Raw genomic sequence first — 25,760 nt, 5'->3', positions numbered from 1 at the left:
AGTGCAGCAGATCCTCTAGTATGTCTGAAGATATAGCCTTTTCCAGGGAGAAAACTAGCTAACAGCATGTCCCAGCAGAAAGTACCACAGAAAATGGGAGTAGTATTTATTGGGATAGGATTCTGGGAGAGGCTAGGTCCCCTAGTCCATTGTGCTCCCATCTGCAGCTGTGGGACTTAGGGAATTTTCTTACCAAATGTTCTGAGTACAGGGGAATTTCTGGAAGGCATCAGGATATGGTATCTTCTAGGGAAGCAGACTAGTTGGCAGTCAGTTCCAGCTAAAAGGACCAGGAAGAAGGAGTGAATGGCTAAGGGAAACACCATCCTTGGCCTCAAATTCTGCTACAGAGCAATAGTGATAAAGCTGCATAGTATTGGTACAGAGTCAGACAGGATAATTGAAGAGAATTGAAGATCCAGATATAAAACCAGACACTTAAATACACTTGATCTTTCATAAAGAAGCCAAAAATATACAATGGGAAAAAAAGAATCTTCACTAAAGGGTACTGGTCTAACTGGCTGTACGTATGTAGAAAAAAGAAAATAGACCCATAATTGTCAGCTTGCAAAAATCTCAAGTTCATGTGGATCAAGGGCCCAAAATAAAGCCAGATAAACTCAATCTAAAGGAAGAGAAATGTAGCAGTTTGTTTGAATATGTAAAGCACTAAATTTTCAAAGATTTGATATCAAAACTTTAAGTAAAAAAGAAATAAATAATATGAGTTCACAGACACTGATGGTTTGATTGCATAAGTAAAACAAGTACAAATTATAAAACTGTACATGGGAGACAAAGATCTATGCAATTTAAGATATTGACATCAGAAAAAGTAATATCACCGGGTAAATTCTAGAGTTCAAATATAATTGTGAAGACAACAAACATTAATGAAATCCAATATAGTATGATAAGGCACTAGAAAACATTGCAGGATTAAGTATTTCTTAGTAAGACAGAAATGTTTAAGAAATAAAACACTCTAAAGAATCCTCTTAGTCAAACATGAGAATCACAAAATTATAAAACACATATATTTCCTTTTCATTTTTATATTAGCCATACATCTAACAAGCAGTTATATTTTAATGTATAACCTTCTTACATAGCAATAAAAATATGACATGAGAGAAATGAAAAACTGGAACATTAAAAAAGCAATAAAGTGATACACACTTTTTGACATGACTGTGAACATGAATAAGAAATTTATATCAAATGATGTATATCATATTATAATGTAAATGCCTAAACTGTACAGATTAAAGCTGAGTGACAAAGAAGAAACATACCTTTATTTGTCAAAAAAAGGAGCAAGAATCACAGCCAAATTTGAGGTGTTCATACAATTGAATAAAGGCAAAATGCATCATTATAAATCAAAAGAATGATGGGAAGATATAAATAAGAAAAAGTTATTGTTACTATCAATAGCATAACACCAGACAGTGAAAATATCAACTAGAATAGGGAGAGGAAAAATCTACATATAATAGAAAGACTGAAAATAACAAAGCTATTTGTCTGAATCCAAAAGAATTTTCAGAGCTAGTGACATAGGTAGATATGTTTATCTATTTAATGCACTCATAAATAAATCTTGTCCTTGGCCAGTCCTGCTTCTGAGTAAAAGAAATATCATAGTTTAGGTAGAAGATTTATACCCCTGCAATTTTTGTATATGATAAGTATTAGAGTTCCAAAATAATGAGCAGATTCACTGTCTTGGGGACATGCTTCCTACCATGCTAAATGACATGGTAATAAAATTGTATAAAAGTTGAATATTACAGAATCTCACTTGAATAATAATCTACTAAAATATTTTTTAGAATCCTTACATAATTACAGAGAAATTATATTCTAATACATCACAATAACAGTGCTTGTATCACCATAGTATTAGTTCAAGAAAACAAGCATTAAATATATAAACAATATTAGTTTTATTTAATATTCTTTTAAGAACATAATCTGTAATGATCCTTTTCTTCTGATTGCAGGTTAACAACCAAGAATATCCACTTGATTTTGACTCTTTATTTTGCCCTTGAAGAAATAAACATGAACCCCAATATTCTACCTAACATTTCACTGCTAGTTAAAATTGAATGTAGTCTCCTGGATGATTGGAGAATAAACAGTTTATCTTCTAAAAGAGAAGAATATCTTCCTAACTACTACTGTATAAATCAGAGAAGTTATTTAATTGTACTTACGGGACCAATGTGGTTACCATCTGTCATAGTTGGGCCACTCCTATACATATCTAAGCGGCCTGAGGTAAGTTTGAAGAAGCTGATGTTAATGAAGCATTGATTTTTTTTCTTTCTGTAAAAATAACATATCTAACTGATATAATTTTATTCTTGTAAGCTTACAACTAAATAGGGTCTCACTTTCAAGTTCATTCTGACCTCTGCGTAGGTGGATCAACTCAACCCTATGGCCCAAACTCTTCCTGAAAGTCACTGATTGTATATGGCTTTATTTAGTTTCTCACTGGTGTGCTTTGCTTGAACTATCACTGCCAATTACTGACCAACATTGAACTGCATGAACTTACAAATTAACTCAACTCCATTCCACCGCGTTCTTTGCACCAAGTTTCAAAAGACTGGCATTGAACTCAACTGACAAAGTAGAACTCAGAAATCTTCATGCCTCTGATTCCTGAGTACCGGGATTAAAGGTGTGTACTATCACACCTGAACCTAAAGTTTTTCTATACTAGAAAATTGATTTACACTAGACTGACCTTGAACTAAGTGAACTGTTTGCCTCTGTCTCCTGCCATCAGAGGAATACTTATATCTCAGCAGGATACTATAGGCCTACAAGGTCTTTGGATCTGATCCTTAAGGGTAGTCATGTTGCTGGATTAAAAATCCTCTACAGATTTAATTTTCTGAGGCTAGTTGAAAGTAAGCAAATGAATTTGTCTATTTTGAGGGATAGAATTCAAAGCATAAATACACAGACATTTAGAGGCAAATGCCATTTCTTTAGCATGCATAGGATTTAAGAACAACAGAAATTTGATATGCTTCACTATCAGACTTAGCCTTTTCTGTACTTTATAAGACTTAAAAAATTATGTATAATTTTCATAATGGTACAGTTCCTAACATTCCCATTTTTATCACACTTTTTTAGACTAGAACTTTGTTATTTTTATTGATATTTTTATTTACATTTGAAATGTTATTGTTCTTTGAGAAAATAAACAAGATAGATAAACCCTTTAACCAAACTAACCAGAGGACACAGAAAGAATATCCAAATTAACAAAATCAGAAATGAAAAGGGAGACATAACAACAGAATCTGAGGAAATGAAAAAAATATATCACATCCTAGTACAAAAGCCTATATTTAAAAAAAATGGAAAATCTGGAGGAAATGGGCAATTTTCTAGAGAGATACAAGGTATCAAAGTTAAATCAGCAGCATGTAAACAATCAAAACAGTCCCATAACTCCTAAAGAAATAGAAGCAGTCATAAGTTTCCCAACCAAAATAAAGTCGAGGAACAGATAAGTTTAGTGGAGAATTCCATCAGACCTTCATAGAAAACCTAATAGCAATGCTGTCCATACTATTCCACAAAATAAGGACAGACAGAGCACTACCGAATTCCTTCTATGAAACTAAATTATGCTTATACCTAAACCACACAAAGACCCAACAATAAAATAGAAGTTCAGAACAATTTCCCTTTATGAATATCAATGAAAAATACTCAATAAAAATCTATACTTGTGAACAAAATCCAAGAAAGAACACATCAAAACAATCATCCAACATGATCAAGCAGACTTTGTCCCAGGGGTGCAGGGATGGATTCAATATATGGAAATCTGTCAACATAATCCACTGTATAAACAAACTCAAAGAACAAAAACCACATGAACATCTCATTAGAGGCTGAGAAGCCATTTAACAAAATTCAACATTCCTTCATTTTAAAAGTCTTGAAAAGATCAGGAATTCAAGGTCCATACCTAAACCTCATAAAAGCAATATGCAGCAAACCAGTAGCCAACATCAAACTAAAAGGAGAGAAATTTGAAGCAATCTCACTAAAATCAGGGTCTAGACAAGGCTATGTATCCCACTTTCTCCCTACTTATTCAATATAGTAATTGAGGTCCTAACCAGAGCAATTATCCTTGCTAGATTATGGTGGATATATTTTAATTGTTCTTTGTCATTATCTGATTGTAATAATCTGAAAAATTGTTCAAATAAAAACATATTTAGATGGTTATTCAGGCACCATTTTGACAACAAAAGGAGGTCAAACGGATAACAAATTGGAAGCAAAAGAAGTCAAAATATCACTATTTGCAGATGATATGATAGGATAATTAAGGGACTCAAAAATTCTACCAGAGAATTTCTACACTGGATAAACAACTTTAGCAAAGTGGGTGGATTAAAAAACTTAACTCGAGATCAGTAGCTTTCCTCTACTCTAAGTATAAATAGACTGAGAAAGAAAGGAAGGGAATGACACCTTTCACAATAGTCACAAATAACATAAAATAGGACAGTGAGACTAACACTTTGTATTCGAGATTTTTCATGTTATTTCTCACATTCTATGGCTTACAGCTTTACTATGGGCCATTTCACCCTCTCTTGAGCAGCCAAGAACTGTATCCATATCTTTACCAGATGGCTCCTAAGGACACATCTCTGGCACTGGCCATGGTTTCTTTGCTTGTCCATTTCAGCTGGAACTGGGTGGGAGCAGTTGTTTCAGATGATGACCCAGGTTATGAATTTATCTTGGAATTGAGAAGAGAAATGCAAAGGAACAGTGTGTGTTTAGCCTTTGTGAGTATCATCATTAGTGATGAAAAGTTATTTCTGAAAAGTATAAATATCTATTACAAGCAGATTACGATGTCATCAGCAAAAGTTGTTATCATTTATGGAGACAAAGACTCTCCTCTACAGTTGAACTTTAGACTATGGAATTTATTAGATATCCAAAGAATCTGGGTCACTACCTCACAGTGGGATATGATCATAAAAAATGGAAAATCCCTCCTTACTTCCTTCTATGGGACTCTCACTTTTTCACATCACTATTCTGAATTATCAGGTTTTAAAACATTTATCCAGACAGCATTCCCTTCAAACTACAGTGATGACATTTCCCTTGCTAGATTATGGTGGATGTATTTTAATTGTTCTTTGTCATTATCTGATTGTAACAATCTGCAAAATTGTTCAAATGAAAACATAGTTAGATGGTTATTCAGGCACCATTTTGAAATGTCTTTGAGTGATACCACTTATGACCTATATAATTCTGTGTATGCTGTGGCTCATACACTCCAACAGATGCTTGTGCAACAAGAAGATACATGGCACATAGATGATGGAAAAGAACTGGAATTTGACTCTTGGCAGGTAATTGCTATTCCACTACATATCACATGGAGTAATAGACTTAATTTTTCTGATGAATATTGTAGCCTTTAAGATTCTAAGTTCTTTTCTTTCAAATGCACCGATTGCTGTATTCCTTCACTGCTATCACTGTAAATCTTTTGTTTCTTAAACTCTAGTGCAGTCAACACTGAAACATCCACAGTTTTATTATTTGTTAATGTTAGTTTTCACCATAAATGTGTTTTAATATTTGAAACAAATATTGTGCTTTCTCATGAAATTCTTATTGGCAACAAGAAGGCGACTGGCCTTTTTAAATGATCAAGTAATTTATAATGTGTATAATGAGTAATTACCAAGTAACAATAATTCTGCCAATTTCTTGTTTAATGAGGACCTCAATTTCCTACTTTGTTTTCAGATAATACTATACAGAAAATGAGGTGAGTGAAGAATGTTTAACTACTCCAAGGCATGTTTCAGTTGTGCATATTTTAGAATACTAATTTCACTGAGAAGGAGGTATTTAGGAATTTTAATGTTATTGTACATATATATATATATATATATATATATATATATATATATATATATATGTATAGTAATTTCCCCCTCTGTTATCAGACTACTTATAATTAAGACACATTATTAGGACAAGTTAATGAAAATCAGAGACAGATTAAACTTTATGTTTTCTTTCCTAATCTGTAGACATAGTTAAAACTAAATTAATAAATGTTTCAGATGGTCTCTTTCCTGAAAAATACCCAATTTATAAACCCTGCTGGAGACAAAGTGAACCTGAATCATAAAGAAAAACCGGATACAGAGTATGACATTCACTACACTATGGATTTTTGGCCAAATCTTGTATTTAAACTGAAAATGGAAACATTTTCCCAAAATCTGCAACATGGTCAACAATTGAATATGTTGAAAGAAATGATAGAGTGGATCACAGGCCATCAACAGGTTTGTTGGATTTACTTGTAAAACACTACATGCAACATAAGTACCCAGAATCTCAAGGTTGACTTGATCATACTCATAGGATACAGCATTTTAAAATTTATTTACAACCTCATTCCCTATATTCCTAGACTTGCTTTCAGGACAACTTATTTCCACTAGGAAAAGTATCTATCTTTATCTATCTATCTGTCTGTCTAGGTAGCTATCATCTATCTATCTATTTATCTATCTAGAATTTATAAATTTAGATTATATATGAACATATAAATGCACATATGTATATATAAGTCATGATATAATTATATAATTCAAAACAATTTTATAAATCACAATACAACTATAATTTTTGATCACAAAGTACAATAAGATATTTCTTCTTAATTTAATGCATTATGAAAACATCTTTTTCAGTTTTTCATTTCAACTTTTTCATTGTCTATGTCATTGTAACTACTTTCAGGTAGGTAAATGTTTTTATTTATAATTCATTTGTGATTTTCCTCAGTCTCCAACGTCAATTTGCAGTATTCCTTGCAGTCCAGGATTCAGAAAATCCCCTCAGCAGGGAAAGCCTGTGTGCTGTTTTGATTGTACACCCTGCCCAGAGGATGAAATTTCCAACATGACAAGTAAGTATTTAACTTACCAAAGGTTTAATTAGATTGACTAATTTCTCTCGTTTTTACATAGTTCATAGTGAGGAATTACCACAACTGTAAAGTTAAATCTCAACATAAAATAAAAAGAACCAGAAACTCTGACGATTGACTTAAAACTCTCCCAAGTTCTTTCAGTCCTTTCTCTAATAAAGATGGAGAAAAAAACTCTCCCAAATCCTGAACTACATTTTGATTCATTATTCTCAAAACATTGTACCTAGTACTTTCTTTTGGCAATTGCTTTAGAGTTCTAACAATCACTATAGCACTTCTCTTCAGTCTCAGAATCAGCAGGATGTAACATAGCACTATGTAATATACCTAAATTTAATCTTCTCTGAGATATGTGAGTTCCATATACTTATTTATCCAGTATACCACAAGCTTTAGGGCAAGATGTAGATGTTCAGAGATGCTGTACCCTCTTTGAAAAGCATGTAATTTATAGTGTGTCCTATCATAGATCATGCTGTCATTTCATGAATTGTATTTTCATTTGCACTCAATTCATAAATGAGTTTAGAAGGCAGATTAGAATTTTAAATCAAGGTTTTAGAATAATTTTGAAAAGAATTATGAAGTAAACATTTCATATTTAGAAGGATATATCTTCTTTGTGACAATGATCCTTTGATACATTGATACTGATGTCATTATTACTGCATCAAGTTATTGGAAGTTGGAAGTAATTTCTTTTGAAGTTATGGTGCATAAGTAAATAATAAATGTACATGTTCATTTAATCTACAGATCAACATCCTTTTGTTTCATATACTTTAAATTTAAGATGCATGTAGAATTCAGAGACAAAGCATTGAAATGATAAGAGCACAAGTGAATAGTAGATTAAATCAACTGCATGGAGAACTATCTAGAAAATATTGAAGAAAATTATGTTTTAAATATAATGGATTTTGAGTAATTGAAAAAAATATTGCCTCAGGAATTTTAAAATTTGATTGCTACTATTTGTATATTAAAAACTTGAAAATAAAATATTTGTAACAAGTAATAATTATAAATACTTGAAAATTAAAATATTTAACTATTTTTCCTAAGAAGTTAGATATCACTGCCTAGAAAAAAATAAGAAAAAATGATTTATGTAGTCTTTGGGTAGTGGCTTAGTCCCTGGAAGCTCTGGTTGGTTGGCATTGTTGTTCATATGGGTTCTCAATCCCCTTCAAGCTCTTTTAATCCTTTCTAATATTCCTTCAACAGGGGTCCTGTCCTCAGTTCAGTAGTAGAACCTCTTAAAGGACACCCATGTCTGATACCTGTCATCAAGCACTTCTTGGCATAAGCAATAGTGACTGGGTTTGGTAGCTGTATATAAGATGGAATCCCATATGGGGCAGTTGCTGGATGATCTTTTCTATAGTCCCTGTTCCAATCTTTGCCCCTGTATTTCCTCCCATGAGTATTTTGTTCTCCTTTCTAAAAAGGACTGAAGCATCCACATTTTGATCTTCTTTCTTCTTGACGTACATATGATCTGTGGTTTTTTCTTAAGTATTCCAAGTTTATGTTTTTCTTTCCTTTTCTGGAGCTTCCCTGTGTATTTTTAAATTCTTGGTATGAGAACTTTCTAATTTTTCTATGCAGACATTGCTATGAACCTTTCTCTTAGCACTGTTCTCATTGTGTCCCATAAGCTTTAATATGTTGTGCCTCCATTATCATTGAATTCTAGAAAAGTTTTTAGTACTTGATTTCGTTGATGTCGTGGAGATCATTGAGTAGACAGTCCTTTTTTCCATGCATGTTTACACTTTCTGGTGTTTCTGTGGTTGTTGAAGTACATCATTATTTCATGGTCATTTTATAAGGTACAATATAGTATTTCGATATTTTATACGTGTTGAAATTGGTTTTTGACTCATTATATGGTCAGTTTTGCAGTAGGATTCATGATGTCCTGAGAAGAAGATATATTTTTTTGTGTTTGGGTGAAATATTCTGTAGATCTTTGTTAAGTTCATTTGATTTACAATGTCTGATAGTTTCATCATTTTTCTGCTGCTTATCCTGTTGGATATGTCAAATATTGTGACTGGGATGTTAAAGTCTTCCACTACTAGGGTTTGCTGTTTGATGTGGCCTTTAAGCTTTATCAAATTATCCTTCACAAACATAGTTGCTTTTGAGTTTGTGGCATACATGTTTAGAATTAAGATAGCATCTAGGTAGATTCTTCCTTTGATGAGTATTAAGTTTCCTTTCTTCTTTGTTTCAATTAATTTTGGTTGAGAGTCTATTTTATTAACTGTAGAATGGCTACTCTACTTTTCTCTTGTGACCTTTTGCTTGGAAAACATTTCTCCAGCCCTATACTCTAATATCTATCTTTATTGCTGAGATATGTTTCTAATGTGTAGTAGAATAATAGATTCTGTGTTTGCTTTCATCCTTTTAGCCAATGTTTCTTTATTGGATAATTGGGCCCATTATTCCATTGATGTTGAAAACTATTAATGAAAAATGATAGTTAATTTCTGTTATTTTAGTGATAACAGTATACTATGTGTGCATGTGCACATTCTTGTGTGTGCCTGTGTGTGCTCCCCTTGATTTTGCTGGTACAGAATTACCTTTTTTTTTCTTGGATGTTACTATTCTCTTTGGAGTGGAATTTTCATTCTAGTATTTCTATAAGAATGCATTTGAGGATATATAATATTTCAGTTTGCCTTGAAATATCACATTTTCTCTATCTATGATGATTGAGAGTGTTGTTATATATAGTAGTAGAACTGGGCATCTGTTGACATTTAGAGGTTGCAAGATATCCATGAAGGCTGGTATAGCTTTTAGAGTCTCTACTGAGAATTCATGTGACATGCTGCTAGGTCTGCCTTTGTTTGTTACCTGGCCTTTTTCTTTTGTCTCTTTTAATATACTTTTCTTTGTGTTGTAGACTTATGGGAAGATAACTTACTTCTAGTCCACTCTAATTTATTTTCTATAAGATTCTTGTATGTTTATAGGCAGCTCTTTGGTTGAGTTGGAAAAGTTTTCTTTTATAATTTTGTTGAAACTATCTCCTGGTCTATGGAACTAGAAGTTCACCTCATTTTTCCATGCATTATATTCCTAAATTAGGTTTTTTCTTCTTATCCCAGATTTCCTGGATTTTTTTCTGGGGGGTGGCATTAAGAATTTTTTAGATTTAATAGATTCTTTTACTGAGGTATAAATTTGCACTATTGTCTTTTCTATATCTAAGATTCTCTCTCCTATCGATCCTGTTGTGGATGCTTGCATCTGTTGTTCCTCTTCTCTTCCAAGGGTTTTTCATCTCTGGGATTACCTGTTTTTTTTTATTGTTCCTATTTCCATTTTCAGGTCTTAAACAGTTATATTTATTTCCTTCACCTATTTAATTTTATTTCCCCATACTACTTTAAGGGATTTCTTTGTTTCATCTTTAAAAGCCTCTACCTTTCGACTGTACTTTCCTGTATTTCATTAAAGGGCTCATTCATTTCCTCTTTAAAGGCCTCTATTATATTTACAAGATTGAATTTTTACTGATTATCTTGGGCATTGGTTATTTTAGATTCTTCAGTGCTTTATGCAGTAGTGTAGCTGTGCTGTGAAGAAATCATATTGCCCTGTTTTTTCTTCATTGTGTTGTTTCAAGGCCCTTTAATATCTGAATGATTTTAGTGCCTGAATGTTCTGTCAGAAAGGGGTATTTGGAGGAAGCCTAACCTCAGTGATACTTGCCAGGAACCTTCTGGCCTGGAGTGGGTTAAAATGGGATACAGAGTAGAACTCTGGTGTGACTTTAAAGACTGAAGGTCTCCACATATTCTAGCTCTCGAGCTACACTGAAATGTTCATGATAATATCTAAAGCATCCTAAACACGTTCTTTCTCTTTCTGAGGGTAAAAAGTGATGCTCTAACTTTCAGTCTGCTCACAGAAAGAAAAATGGACACTTTGAAAAGTGATTTTAGAGTTTATAATTAAATAGTCAAAATTTACTCTCTTGTAAAAAGGAAAAATTTGGATGAATGAAAAAGGTAGATAAGAAAAAATTCTTTGCACTCTTCTATTCGTTGGCAGTACTTATGAATTTTTCATAATACAGGATCACATTAAGAGTTCATCACAAGTTCACTCACTAAATCAAATAATAAATCAAATAAGATCCTTATAATAGTGAATGTTTTCATGAATATACACTAGGAATATTAATATGACTAAACATTCTTTAGCTTTCACAGCTACACAAGTTGATCAAATATTAAAAACTATAACTAAGTTATTAGTGGTTTTGTATTGATAAACCCAGTTGATAATTCATCTTCTGTCATAGAACCTATAATAAATCATCATTTCCCTTTTTATAACCTTTGGTTAATATTTTTACAATATCTGGGAATGTGTTCTGAGTAGGAGAATGTCTAGATATTTTATAAGAGGCAATTAACTGTTAATAAAATGGTAGACTAACAGAGTTGTCATTTCGGTTTTAACTATCAGAAAAGAACATAAGAGCAGTCCCACTATAAAAGAGCTTCATAAATACTCATATAGTTCTAGGAACTCTTATAAGATCATCATTAAAAATTAATGATAGCATCACTGCCAGATAGTAAATCTTCATAGTTCGGTAGAGATCTGCTCAAAAGCAATGGGCTAATACCTACTGATTGTTATATATTTAACAATAACCGGAAGAGCATATTAATAGCAAGAATATTTTTAAAAGGTTTTTCTCCAGAGCCTGCCTACCAGAGTTCATCATAGATAATAATTTAAGGCAAAGTCATTTCAGGACGATCACCTGCCAGATATTAGTTTGTAGGTTACTGGCAGATCCTGAGGCAGCAGGTCTCTGATGGGATTCCAGATCAGGAGGTCTGATGAAGGTGTCCAGAGAGTTGACAAGAAAATGAATGCCAACCAGGGATAGCAGAATGCTCAGGGCAGCTGGGAAAATAGGTGCATCAAGAGAATCTCTCCTGTATAGTTCCAGATCACTATGTCTTCTTCCTTAAAATAGATTTATTTAATTGCAAAAAAACTTAAGACACAGAAATATGAAACATTTAATTATTCTTTATACTTACAGAGGTGTTGAAGGTAAATATCCATATAAATGTGCTTTCACATGATGTTAGGGGAATCATTTAGGAGAAAGCACTTTTGATGCCAATGACACTGGAAGAGTGATCTCATTTGGAGACAAAAGTCACAATAACTCTTTTTTTTTCGTTTTCTTTCTTTTTTTTTTTTCGGAGCTGGGGACCAACTCCAGGGCCTTGTGCTTGCTAGGCAAGCTCTCTATTACTGAGCTAAATGCCCAAGCCCACAATAACTCTTTAAAGGCTTTGATCCAAGGTCTAGTTTGCTTCTCTCTCTTTTTTTAATTTATTATTTTTTCATTATTTTAAAACTGGGTATTACTTGTTTACATTTCAAACATTCCCTTTCCTGGTTTCCTGTAAATCAGCCCCCTAATCCCTCCACCTCCCCTTCTATAAGAGTGTTCTCCACACCCACCCCACTTACCGCCCTTCCCCCAGCAATCCTTTACACTGGTGGTCCAACCTTTGCAGGACGAAGGGCTTCTACTTCCTTTAGTGTCCAACAAGGCAATCCTTTGATACATATGCAGTTGGAGCCATGAATCAGTTCATGTATACTTTTGGGACTGTTGTTTAGTCCCTGGGAGCTCTAGTTGGTTGGTATTGTTGTTCTTATGGAGTTGCAAGACCCTTCAGCTCTTTCAGTCCTTTCTCTAATTCCTCCAACGGGGGTCCGCTCTTACTTCAGAGGTTTGCTGTTAGTATTCACCTCTGTATTTGATATGTTCTGGATATGTTTCTGAGGAGAGATCTATATCTAGTTCCTGTCAGAATGCACTTCCTAGCTTCATCAATCTTATCTAGTTTGGTGGCTGTGTATGTATGGCCACATGTGGGGCTGTCTCTGAATGGCCATTTCTTCAGTGTCTGCTCTAAACTTTGCCTCTATATCCCCTCCTATGTAGATATTTATTTCCCATTTTAAGAAGGATTGAAGCATTCACATTTTGGTCATCCATTTTGAGCTTCCTGTGGTCGGTGCATTGAATCTTGTGTAATTTGAACTTTTGGGCTAATATCTACTTATCAGTGAGTGCATACCCTGTGTGTTTTCCTGTGATTTGGTTACCTCACTCAGGATGATATTTTCTATTTCGATTCATTTGCCTATGAATTTCATGAAGTCATTGTTTTTGAAGCCTGAGTAGTTCTCCATTGAGTAGATGTACCATATTTTCTGTATCCATTCCTATGTTGAAGGGCATCTGACTTCTTTCCAGCTTCTGGCTATTATAAATAAGGCTGCTATGAACATATGCATTTCATAAAGCCATTGTTTTGAAAGGTGAGTAGTACTCCATGGTGTAGATGTAACACATTTTTTAATCCATTCCTCTGCTGAAGGGGATCTGGGTTCTTTCCAGCTTCTGGCTATTATAAATAAGGCTGCTATGAACTTAGTGGAGCATGTGACTTTGTTTCATGTTGGAGCATCTTTTGGGTATATGCCTAGGAGAGGTATAGCTGAGTCCTCAGGCAGTGCGATGTACAATTTTCTGAAGAACCTTCAGACTGGTTTCCAGAGAGGTTTAACAGTTTTCAATACCACCAATAATGGAGCAGTTTTCCTCTCTCTCTACATTCTCACCAGCATCTGCTGTCACCTGAGCTTTTGATCTTAACCATTCTGACAGGCATGAGGTGGAATCTCAAGGTTGTTTTGATTTGCATTTCCCTGATGACTAAGGATGTTGAACATTTCTTTAGGTACTTTCCAGTCATTTGATATTCCTCAGCTGTGAACTCTTTGTTTAGCTCTGTACCCCATTTTTATAGGGTTATTTTTCTGGAATCGAACTTCTTGAGTTCCTCGTATATTTTGGATATTAGTCCTCTTTCACATGTAGGATTGGTAAAGATCTTTTCCCAATGTGTTGGTTCTCATTTTGTCCTAATAACAGTGTCCTTTGCCTTACAGAAGCTTTACAATTATATGAGGTCCCATTTTGTTGATTATTGATCTTAGAGAATAAGCCATTGGTGTTCATTTGAGGAAATTTACACCAGTACCCTTGTGTTTGAGAATTTTCCTCACATTTCTTCCATTAGTTTGAGCGTATCTGGTTTGATGTGGAGGTCCTTGATCCATTTGGACCTAAACTTTGTACTGGGTGATGAGAATGGGTCAATTTGCATTCTTCTACATGCTAACTTCCAGTTGCATCAGCACCATTTGTTGAAAATCCTATGTTTTTTCCATTGAATGGTTTTGGCACCTTTGTCAAAAATAAAATGACCATAGATGGGTAGGTTCATTTCTAAGTCTTCAATTCTATTCCACTGATCTATATGCCTGTCACTGTTTCAATACTATACAGGTATTAGCACTATTTCTCTGTAATACTGCTTGAGGTCAGGGATGGTGATTATTACAGTTCTTTTATTGTTGAAGATAGTTTTAGCTATTCTGGGTTTTTTGTTATCCCAAATGAATTTGCAAATTGTTCTTTCTAACTATATGAGAAATTGAATTGGAACTTTTTTGGAATTTTGATGGGGATTGCATTAAATCTGTAGATTGCTTTTGACAAAATGGCCATTACTATATTAATCCTGCCAACTCATGAGAATGGAAGATCTTTCCATCTTCTGAGATCTTCTTCAATTTCTTTCTTCAGAGATTTGAAGTTCATTTTTCTCATGCTTTCTTTATTGGAAATATTGTTTTATATTCATAGCCATCACTATGGCTAACAGACGATTTGTAAATGTTTACACCTAGTTGAATAGCACTTTGAAGTCCATTAACTTCTCAAACTGTCAGGCAGAAGGTTCCTAAGGAGTTTACAAGAGTAAGCTTAAAATGGAAACATCAGCTCATTAATGAAATATTTTGAAAATCTTTGACTTCATCTCTGTTGATGGCCATATAGAAAGGCTGGAAAGTCCAGTGTGTCATCTCTGAGTCACTTTTATTTATTATTAATGCAAAGTAATCACAGTCATTTAAATTTACATAGGCAGGAACAATAAAGTCACACTTAGTTTTCCAAGGCAAAGATTTCAATTTATTTTCCTCATTACAGGACCATGCTTTTGTGTATGCATAATGCATATATATATATATATATATATGAATAGTATACAAATATATATTATATGTGATCATGTGATATATAATATACATTATGTATAACATATGTATGGAAAATATATTACCTATATATTGAATTACACAATACATGGAATATATTATAACTTTATGATTTTCTATACAACCTTATTATTTATATATAACATATACAGAATATGTATGCATGCATTTTATTCCAACATTATTATTTTTTAATTTTTGTTTCATTAGCTCAGTAGTGCTTTGCTTCTTCATAGCTTCTTAGATTTCTTTATGTTTCTATTTCTTTCTTTTACATTTTTTGTGAATCATCTTGTTCGTATTTGATAGAGGTTCATTGAATTTGTATGTTTCTCAGGATAGTATAAATACTTTAACTATAATCCTTCCAATCTATAAACGTGCATATTTATGTGCATTTATCATGGTTTGTGTTTTAAATACAGAAATTTTCATCATATTAACTAAATACAGGACTTTTATCTCTGTTTTGTCGCTACCAGGAATGAAATTAACCTCATGATTTCTTCCCAAGGAAATAAAAATTAGAAAATTATTGAGGTTTAATGTGTGTGGGTGAATGTATGTGTGTGTGTGCGTGTGTGTGTGTGTGTGTTAACCTGTATATACACGTGTTCATGTATATTAGCATGTGCGTATATCTGTATATACTGGTGCATTTTGCTGTTTACAGGTATCCACGGGTGTATGTGTATCTGCATAATTTTTTAGTATGTAGATGTACTTTTGCATTGTATGTAGCTGTGTGAATTTGTGTATGTGTGCATATGTTTGTGTAAATACATGTGTATGTACGTTTCATTTGTTTGTATATACATGTGGATATATATATATATATGTGTATATATATACATATATATGTGTGTGTGTATGTATGGCTATGTATATTTGAATGTATGTGTGTATGTATGTATATATGTGTGTGCATGCTTGTGTCTACAAATTTGGTTGTGTCCTGAAAACTCCTAGTTCCTAGTTTTATTAGCTCAGTAGGTCACGCAGAGTTGGACCTGAGTCTGAAAATGTATTTTTTTTTCTGGACAGTTTTTGTTTGGTTGGTTTGATGTTTGAGACAGGGTCACTCTTTGTAGCCCTGGCTGTCCTAGAACTCACTCTCTAGACCAAGCTGAAATCAAACTCACAGTGATACTCCTGCCTCTGACTCCTGAATGCTGGGATTAAGTTATATGCTGCCATGCTCATCTCCTGAACAGCTTTGAATCATTCTGGAGTCTCAGGTAACCTAATCTAAAGGTGTAGGTAATGGTTTGCAGTTCTCCAGGCTTTGGCAGGCACATTTTTTTAAAAGGAAAGTTAGGTTAGATAGACTTGACTGTAGCCCCAGGCTAAGTTTCTATTTGCCACAATGCAAGCTGACTTCACATGAGGATTATCCCACCTCCACTTCAGGGCCACCACATGTAACATGTAATTTCATTCAATTTTCTGCTTTAGCCTCACATTACATAACACTAGCTGCATTAAATCAAATGCCATCATTAAACCACTGAACTGAGAACGGGACCCCTGTTGAAGGAATCAGAGAAAGGACTGAAGGAGCTTGAAGGGGCATGAGACCCCATATGAACAACAATGCCAACCAACCAGAGCTTCCAGGGACTAAGCCACTACCCAAAGACTATACATGGACTGACCCTGGGCTCCAACCTCATTGGTAGCAATGAATAGCCTAGTAAGAGCACCGGTGGAAGGGGAGGCCCTTGATCCTGCCAACATTGAACCCCCAGTGAACGTGATTGTTGCGGGGAGGGCGGTAATGGGGGGACGATAGGGAGGGAAACACCCATAGAGAAGCAGGGAAGGGTTAGGGGGATGTTGGCCCGGACACTAGGAAAGGGAATGACAATCGAAATGTAAATAAGAAATACCCAAGTTAATAAAAAAAAAAAACAAATCTGGTGATACAGTTCACCATAAACTCCTTAATGATAAAAAGGACATGTCTTTTAGCTGGCTTTTAAAGGGGTAATAGTTGCTGGTAGCATTTTCTGAGAAAACACATTCTCTAAGACTTGGAGTTTTTATTTTACAGATCTTTTACTTGCTTGGTTACCATCACACGAAGTTATGTTATATTATTTGTGACTATTATGAAGGGTCTCGTTTCCCTAATTTCTTCTCAGCCTGTTTATCCTTTGAGTAGAGGATGGGTACCGATTTGTTTGAGTTAATGTTATACTCAGCCACTTTGTTGAAGTTGTTTATCAGGCTTAGTAGTTCTCTAGTGGAACTTTCATGGACATTAAATTATACTATCATAGCATCTGCAAATAGTGATATTTTGATTTCTTCCTTTCTAATTTGTATTCCTTTTACCTCTTTCTGATGTCTGATTGCTCTGTCTAGGATATAAAGAACTATATTGATTAAGTAGGGAGAGAGTGGTGAGCCTTGTCTAGCTGTACAAGGCTAATACTATGTTTAGGTATGGTTCTTGAATTCCTAATCTTTCCAGGACTTTTATCATGAAGGGGTGTTGAATTTTGTCAAATGCTTTCTCAGCATCTAAAGAAATGATCATGTGGTTTTTATCTTTGAGTTTGTTTATATACTGGATTACGTTGATGGATTTCTGTATACTGAACCATCCATGCGTACCTAGGATGAAGGCTACTTGATCACGATTGATGATCATTTTGATGTGTTCTTGGATTCGGTTTACAAGAATTTTATTGAGTATTTTTTGCACTGACATTCATAAGGGAAGCTGGTCTAAAGATCTGTTTCTTTGTTGGGTCTTTTTGTAGTTTAGGTAGAAGAATAATTCAGGCTTCATAAAAGGAATTTGGTAGTTCTCTGTCTGTTTCTATTTTGTGAAATAGTATGGACAATATTAGTATCAGGTCTTCTATGAAGGTCTGATAGAACTCTGCACTAAACCCATCTGGTCCTAGGCTCTTTTTGGTTGCGAGACTTTTAATGTCTGCTTCTATTTCTTTAAGAGTTATGGGGTTGTTAAATGGTTTATCTGTTCTTGATTTATCTTTAGTACAAGGTATTTGTCTGGAAAATTGTCCATTTCCTCCATATATTCAAGTCTTATTGAATATAGGCTTTTGTAGTAGGATATGATTTTTCAGAATTCTCCAATTCTATTCTTTTGTCTCCCTTTTCATTTCTGGTTTTGTTAATTTGAACATGCTCACTGTGCCCTCTCATTAGTCTGGCTAAAGTTTATTTATCTTGATGATTTTCTCAAAGAACCATCTCTTGCTTTCATTGATTCTTTGTACAGTCCTTTTTGTTTCTACTTGGTTGATTTTAGCCCTGAATTTTATAATTTCCTGCCTTCTACTCCTCTTGGGTGTATTAGTTTATTTTTGTCAAGAGCTTTTAGGTGTGCTATCAAGCTGTTGGTGTATGCTTTCTCCTGTTTCTTTCTGCAGGCACTCAGAGCTTTGAGTTCTCCTCTGAGCACAGTTTTCATTGTGTCCCATAAGTTTAGAAATGTTATACCTCCATTTTCATTAAATTCTAAGACGTCTTTAATTTCTTTACTGATTTCTTCCTTGACCAAGTTATCATTGAGTAGAGTGTTTTTCAACTTCCATGTATATGAGTGCCATTCTTTCCTTAATTTTGTTATTGAAGACTAGCCTTAGTCTTGGTGATCTGATAGGAGGCATGGGATTATTCCTATCTTCCTGTATCTGCTGAGGCCTCTTTTTTGACTGATTATATGGTCAATTTTTGAGAAGGTGCCATGAGGTTCTGAGAAGAAGGTGTATCATTTCCTTTTAGGATGAAATTTTTCTATAAATATCTGTTAAGTACATTTGGGTGAAAACTTTTGTTAGTTTATCTGTGTCTCTGTTTAATTTCTTTTTCCATGATCTGTCCATTGATGAGAATGGGGTATTTAAATCTTCTACTATTATTGTGTAAAGTGCAATGTGTGCTTTGAGCTTTAGTAATGTTTCTTTTCTGTATGTAGGTGCCCTTGTATTTGTAGCATAGATATTCAGTATTGAGAGTTCATCTTGATGGATTTTTCCTTTGATGAATATGAAGTGTCCTTCCTCATCTTTTTTGATGACTTTTGGTTGAAAGTTGATTTTTTTTTCGATATTGGAATGTCTGCTCCAGATTGCTTCTTTGGATCATTTGATTGGAAATTGTTTTTTCAGCCTTTTACTCTGAGGAAATATCTGTCTTTGTCTCTGAGGTATGTTTCCTGTATGCAGCAAATTGCTGGGTCCTCTTTACATATTCAGTCTGTTAATCTATTTCTTTTTATTGCGGAATTGAGTCCATTGATGTTGAGAGATACTAAGCAAGAGTAATGGTTGCCTCCTGGGTTTTTTTTGTCTTTTTTTGTTTGTTTGTTTGTTTTTTGTTTGTTTTTTTTTTTCGTATTTAGAGGTGGCATTATGTTTGTGTGTTTTTTCTCTTTTTGTTTTGTTGCAAAGAGATTACTTTCTTGCTTTTTCTATGGTGTAGTTTCCCTCATTGTGTTGGGCTTTTCCATCTATTACCCTTTGTAGGTTGGATTTGAAGAAAGATATTCTGTAAATTTGGTTTTATCACAGAATATCTTGGTTTCTCCCTCAATGTTAATTGAGAGTTTTGCCGAATATAGTACCCTGGGTTGACATTTGTCTTCTCTTACAGTATGTATGACATCAGTCCGGTATCTTCTGGCTTCATACTCTCTGGTGTGAAGTCTGGTGTAATTTATATGTTACTTAGCATTTTTCCCTTACTGCTTTTATATTTTCTTTGTTTTGTGCCTTTGGTATTTTGACTATTATGTGACTGGAGGAATTTCTTTTCTTGTCCAATCTTTTTGCAGTTCTGTAGGCTTCTTTTATGTTTATGGGCATCTCTTTCTTTAGGTTAGGCACGTTTTCTTCTATAATTTTCTTGAAGATATTTATTGGCCCTTTAAGTTGGGAATCTTCATTCACTTCTATACCTATTATCCTTAGGTTTGCTCTTCTCATTGTGTCCTGGATTTCCTGTATGTTCTGGGCAAGACCTTTTTCTGTTTTACATTATCTTTGACAGTTATGTCAATGTTTTATATGGTATCTTCTGCTCTTGACGTTCTCTCTTCCATCTCTTGTATTCTGTTGGTGATGCTTGTGTTTATGCCTCCTGATCTCTTCCCTAATTTTTCTATGTCCACGGTTGTCCCCCTTTGTACTTTCTTTCTTTTTTTTTCTATTTCTATTTCTAACTCCTGATGAATTTGTTCAATTCCTTCCCCTATTTGGTTGTGTTTTCCTGTAGTTCTTTAAAGGAATTTTGTATTTCCATTTTAACGGCTTCTACTTATTTACTTGTGTTGTCCTGTATTTCCTGTAAGATGTTATTTATTACCTTCTTAAAGTCCTCCATTGTCATGATACAATGTTATTTTGAATCTATATCTTGCTTTTCTGATGTGTTTGGATATCCATTGTTTACTTTGGTGGGAGAACTGGCCTCTGATAATTCCACATATTCTTGGTTTCTGTTGCTTTGTTTATTGTGCTTCTTCTTGCCATCAGGTTGTCTATGGTGCTAGCTTGTCTTGTAGTTTCTGATGGTGGCTTAACCATCCTGTAGGCCTGTTTTCCTGTTTTATTTCAGCCAGTTATGGCAACAGATTGTTCTGCTTTTAGGCATGTAGTCGCTCCTGGTGGCTGGCTTTCAACTCTCATCAAGGGCAGCAAATGGAACAGTCCTGCCCCTATTGCTTCTAGGTCCCTTTGTGCATGGGGGCACAGATGGCACGAGGCCTTTTCCCCTTAAGTCAGGAACACGGGAAGAGAAAAGTATCCTCTGGTTGCTTAGGAGTGTCCTCACTTCTGAGGGTCTAGCTCTCCCCAACTCCCATGGGATTTAGGTACAGGGATCTGTCTGACCAGTTCAGTTCAGTTCAATCCTAGGCACAAACCTTAACCAGAGGTACAGGCTGCTGACTGCTCCTATATTTCTGTGTCCAGAGGCACTATGCAGTTTCCTCTTAGGCCAGGGGTGTGGGAAATGTGGGCAGAAGTGGCTGTCTGTCCTGCAGTCTCAGGGTTGTCCATACTTCTGGGTATGGTGTTCAGCTCTCTCTCCCATTGGATTTGGGAGCAGGGAACTGTGGGACAGGAACAGAAAACTTCCTGGCAAAGCCAGAAACTGGAAGTGCCCAATTCCACAGGACTTCTGCCTTTGGGTGTTCTGAGTCCACCAGGCAATCACTTGGAGCAGAAAAGTTGCTTTACCTCTGTTCTCAGGCGTGTAGGCGCTCCTGGTGACTGGCTTTCAGCTCTCAGCGAGGGCAGCAACTTGAAGTGTCCTGCCCCTACTGCTCCTAGGTCCCTGTGTACTGGGGCCACAGATCGCACTAGGCATTTTCCTCTTGAGTCGGGAATGTGGGGAGAGACTAGTCTCCTCTGGTTTCTCAGCAGTGTCTGCACTTCTGAGTATCTAGAGCTCTTTCTGATCCTCATTTTAAACTTAAAAACTGTATTGTAGACTGGGAAAACAAGAAAGATTTTACATAATTTTATTGGTAATCAGAAGGATAAGAAGGGCAAAGACTCACCATTTCAGCTATTTCTCCAGGTCATTTTCTTCCAAGTATCTCATGAAGTGGTGCTTGGTAAACAAGACTACAAGCAGTACTTCAAATAAATCACTAATGGATTCAGTAATTTATAATAATTTGTCTTTTATTTCTTATTCTACTTTAATGTGAGAAAGTTTCCTTCCTTCAAGGAGTGAATTAGAAGTATTTGGATATCTAATCCTTAGTGCAGAATGGATTCTTTGATATCATTTTTTAAATTGATTAAATAATTTGGATCTTATATTTTGAGGAAAACTCTAATTTTGAATTTTAGTTGTCATGTGTAAGGCTTATATAACACAATATATTGTTTTTTTTCAAAATGACCAAATTTCTATGAATGTAATTAAACAATTTTGCATCAAAAATGTTTGTAAATATTTTGGAGAGCACTGAAAGCAAATACCTGTAAATTGGTAAAACTGATATGTACAATTTCTTACTAAAATTCATACATTTAATACTAATATTGATGTTTTAAAATGTAGAGATTTTAACTGAAAAAATTACTTAGGCAGTTTCTGGCTGGTTTTAATTCATATTCATGAACTCTTTTCTGAAATATATGGTGTTTACATACTCAATCAATTACAGAAATAATTTAGTGTATGGTTTTAGCTTATATCTGACAGATGAATCAAAATATACAATGAAGAAGCTGATTTTCTATTTTTGTATTTTGGGGTTTACAGAAATGTTAAAAATAAGAGGGTGCCTCTGTGATTTCCACTCAGAAATATATTTGGTTATAAAAATATCAATAGTCTATCATATTCTATTATTTTCCAGGAAGCTACTGAAATTTTCTTGAATATGCAAGATAAATAAAATCAAGATGTTTGCATAACTGTACAAAGAAAATAGATTTTGAAAATTCTCCTCTAATTCTTTTTTGTTTGTTTGCTTTTTATGGTTTTGTTTTGTTTTAATCAATCATTGTATGAATTTACATTTAAAATGATATCCCTATTTCCAATCTTCCCTCCACAACCTCCCCTCCCACAACCCCTCTTTCCCCTCTGCTTTGCCTCTTTGAGAGTGCTCCTCCACCCATTCAACCACTCCCACCTCATCCCTCTAGTATCCCCTTATGCTGGAGCATCAAGCCTCTCTCTCCACCCATTGATGTTCAAGAAGGTCATCCTCTGCTACACATGCAATTGGAGTTCTTTGTCCCTCCATGCATACACTGTGGTTGGTGGGTCAGTAACTTGGAGCTCTGGGTTGTCCACTTAGATGATATTGTTCATCTTATGGAGTTGCAATCCCCTTCAGCAGGGGATCGAGAATTGCTAGTAACCACTAGAAAGTCATATACTCCAAGGATTGAAAGATTTCCAGGAGCCAATGACAAATGACTTTAGCCAAAATATCCAACAAAGGGAAAATACAACCTGTACAGACCATTTCCCTTAGACAGGCATCGTCCCAAGATAAGAGATGCGGCCAGTCACCCTTCAAAATTTTTAATCCAGAAATATTCCTGTCCTAATGAAGGACAAGAACAAAAAAAGGAACAGAGATTAAAGGAAAGGCCATGCAGATATCATTCCCCCCACCCAGGGATCTATGCCATCTACAGAAACCAAACCCCCATATTATTGCTGATGCCAAGACGTGCTTGCTGATTAGAGCTTAATATGACTGTGCCCTGAGATATTCTACCAGTACTTGACCAACACAGATATAGATACTACCAAGCATAGGACTGAACCCAGGGACACCAATGGAACAGCTAGGGAAATGGCTGAAAAAGTCACTAATTCATAAACAGCAACCAAATATAGTGTCTCACTTATCACAAAAGCTAAGGCCATCCTGACCATAAAATTCTGATGCATTAATATGTCATGTGAATAAAAAATAATTATTAAACCAATGCTATTTTTTCTGTCCCAGACATGAATCAATGTATCAAGTGTCTAGATGATGAGTATGCCAATCCTGGAGGAACTAACTGCTTCAAAAAACTTATTGCATTCCTGGGTTATGAAGATCCATTGGGAATGTCTCTGACTATCTTGGCTTTATGCTTCTCTGCTCTCACAGCTTTTGTATTTGGTATCTTTTTGAAACACCAAGAATCACCCACTGTCAAGGCCAATAACAGAACTCTCAGCTATGTTCTACTCACCTCCCTCATCTCTTGTTTTCTCTGTTCCTTGCTCTTCATTGGTCATCCCAACTTTGCCACATGTATCATGCAGCAGACCACATTTGCTGTTGTGTTCACTGTAGCTGCATCTACTGTATTGGCCAAAACAATTATTGTAATATTGGCCTTCAAGGTTACTAATACAAGTAGAAAAATGAGGTGGCTGCTGGTATCAGGGGCACCTAAATTCATCATTCCAATTTGCACAATGATTCAACTGATTCTCTGTGGAATTTGGCTGGGTACTTCTCCTCCATTTGTTGATGCTGATGGACATGTTGAAAAAGGCCACATTTTGATTTTCTGTAACAAAGGTTCAGTTCTTGCTTTCTATTGCATCCTGGGATACTTAGGCTCCATTGCCATTGGAAGTTTCACCCTTGCCTTCTTAGCCAGGAATCTGCCCAACACATTCAATGAAGCCAAGTACCTGACATTCAGTATGCTAGTATTTTGCAGTGTCTGGATCACCTTTCTTCCTGTCTATCATAGCACCAAGGGCAAGTCTATGGTGGCTGTGGAAGTTTTCTGTATATTGGCCTCTAGTGCAGGGCTGCTTTTTTGCATCTTTGCACCAAAGTGTTTCATTATTTTGTTAAGGCCTGAGAAAAAATCTTCTCAGAAGTTTCAGAATATACATTCTAAAATGTAAAACATTCATTAAATTTTACTGACACATTTGCTAGATCAAACATATTCACAAGGCTCCACCAACACTCCTAATTGACATCAAATTTTAGGTCCAAACATGTAATTTGTTACCAATAAACAAAGGAAAGGAGCACTATATATTAGAATTTAAAAACGTGACTTAAATCCTGGTTCTCATGAATCAAACTCCATGATGAGTCATTTCAATAACTGAATGCTGTATTTCTTTATGCTTATAGTTGAAGAATGTAAATGCTGGGAATGAGTTCTTGGTTTTATTGATTAATTTCTAATTTCACTTTTCTTCGAAAAATATCTATTGTGTATTATTCTTGTGCTCCATAATAAATAGTGATGAGATAAATGTTTATGGATATTTGATAAATTAAGGGATGCTTTATTTTGGTATGAGAGACAGATACATTATAGAAGTATGGGTGATATAAAGAAAGATGTTTAACATAAGAAAATACATCTTCTTTCATTTTAAATCCTGGCAGTATGACAATGATCCACCAAATCATCCCCCATATGTGCAAATGTATTAATGTGAAGCATTAAAAGGACATTGTGAATAATTATAAAGCAACATTAAAAAGTTGAAAAACTAGTGTTTGGGGTGGATAATAGTTAACTTGTATGGGTTAAGAAATTGTATGTTTGATCGCATACTGTTTTCTAAAAGTCTCACCCAGAAATATAACCAGTACCATAGTGGAACAAGAATGAAATCACAAGACAAAGGGAGTAAATTATGAGTTGTTGAATGACCACTACAAGTATTAAGGAACACATTGCGAACAATAACATAAAAACAGAGCAGGTCATTTACAAAATGAAAATGATTTCATGGAGGTAATGAATGTAATTTTGATTACTTTCACGCACTTTTAGTTACTATAGTCTGAATAATAAAGATAAAGAATGTAGAATCCTAAATTTTCTAAAGTCTAATTAGCCTTTATGAGAAGAACTTTGTTCCTTCTTTTTCTTTCTATATTTTAGCAATAGTGTCTGATAGAGTTCTCCTCTACCAGGATTGAAGTGAGCATGGTTTTGTTACTTTAGTATATATCATTTCCAAAGGAAACAGAGACATCCTTATTCCCATTAGATTCTTTATTTTTTATCTACTCACTTCACATCCTGCTCAC

General features: G+C 34.7%; 1 protein-coding gene across 4 annotated transcripts in view; it reads left to right on the top strand.

Annotated features, from left to right (window-relative positions):
* Positions 1-24,607, top strand: part of Vom2r42 (vomeronasal 2 receptor, 42) — a 68,583-nt gene extending 43,976 nt beyond the window's left edge. For 2 of the 4 annotated variants that reach the window (XM_087588263.1, XM_087588256.1), the window contains 5 exons: positions 2,010-2,289; positions 4,623-5,429; positions 6,156-6,383; positions 6,889-7,012; positions 23,700-24,607. In XM_087588263.1, coding sequence (XP_087444389.1) covers positions 2,010-2,289; positions 4,623-5,429; positions 6,156-6,383; positions 6,889-7,012; positions 23,700-24,607 — 2,347 coding nt within the window. Of the gene's footprint in view, positions 1-2,009; positions 2,295-4,561; positions 5,430-6,155; positions 6,384-6,888; positions 7,013-23,699 lie in introns of all 4 variants that reach the window. The other 2 variants (NM_001099511.1, XM_087588251.1) reach the window with 2 other exon arrangements.
* The last annotated feature ends 1,153 nt before the right edge of the window (positions 24,608-25,760 follow it).

This window comes from Rattus norvegicus, chromosome 1 (assembly GCF_021556685.1).
Source record: "Rattus norvegicus strain SHRSP/BbbUtx chromosome 1, alternate assembly SHRSP_T2T, whole genome shotgun sequence".
Classification (NCBI taxonomy): Eukaryota; Metazoa; Chordata; class Mammalia; order Rodentia; family Muridae; genus Rattus; species Rattus norvegicus.
The sequence above is the reverse complement of the archived record's forward strand: the minus strand, read 5'-3'. Positions and strand labels throughout refer to the sequence as shown.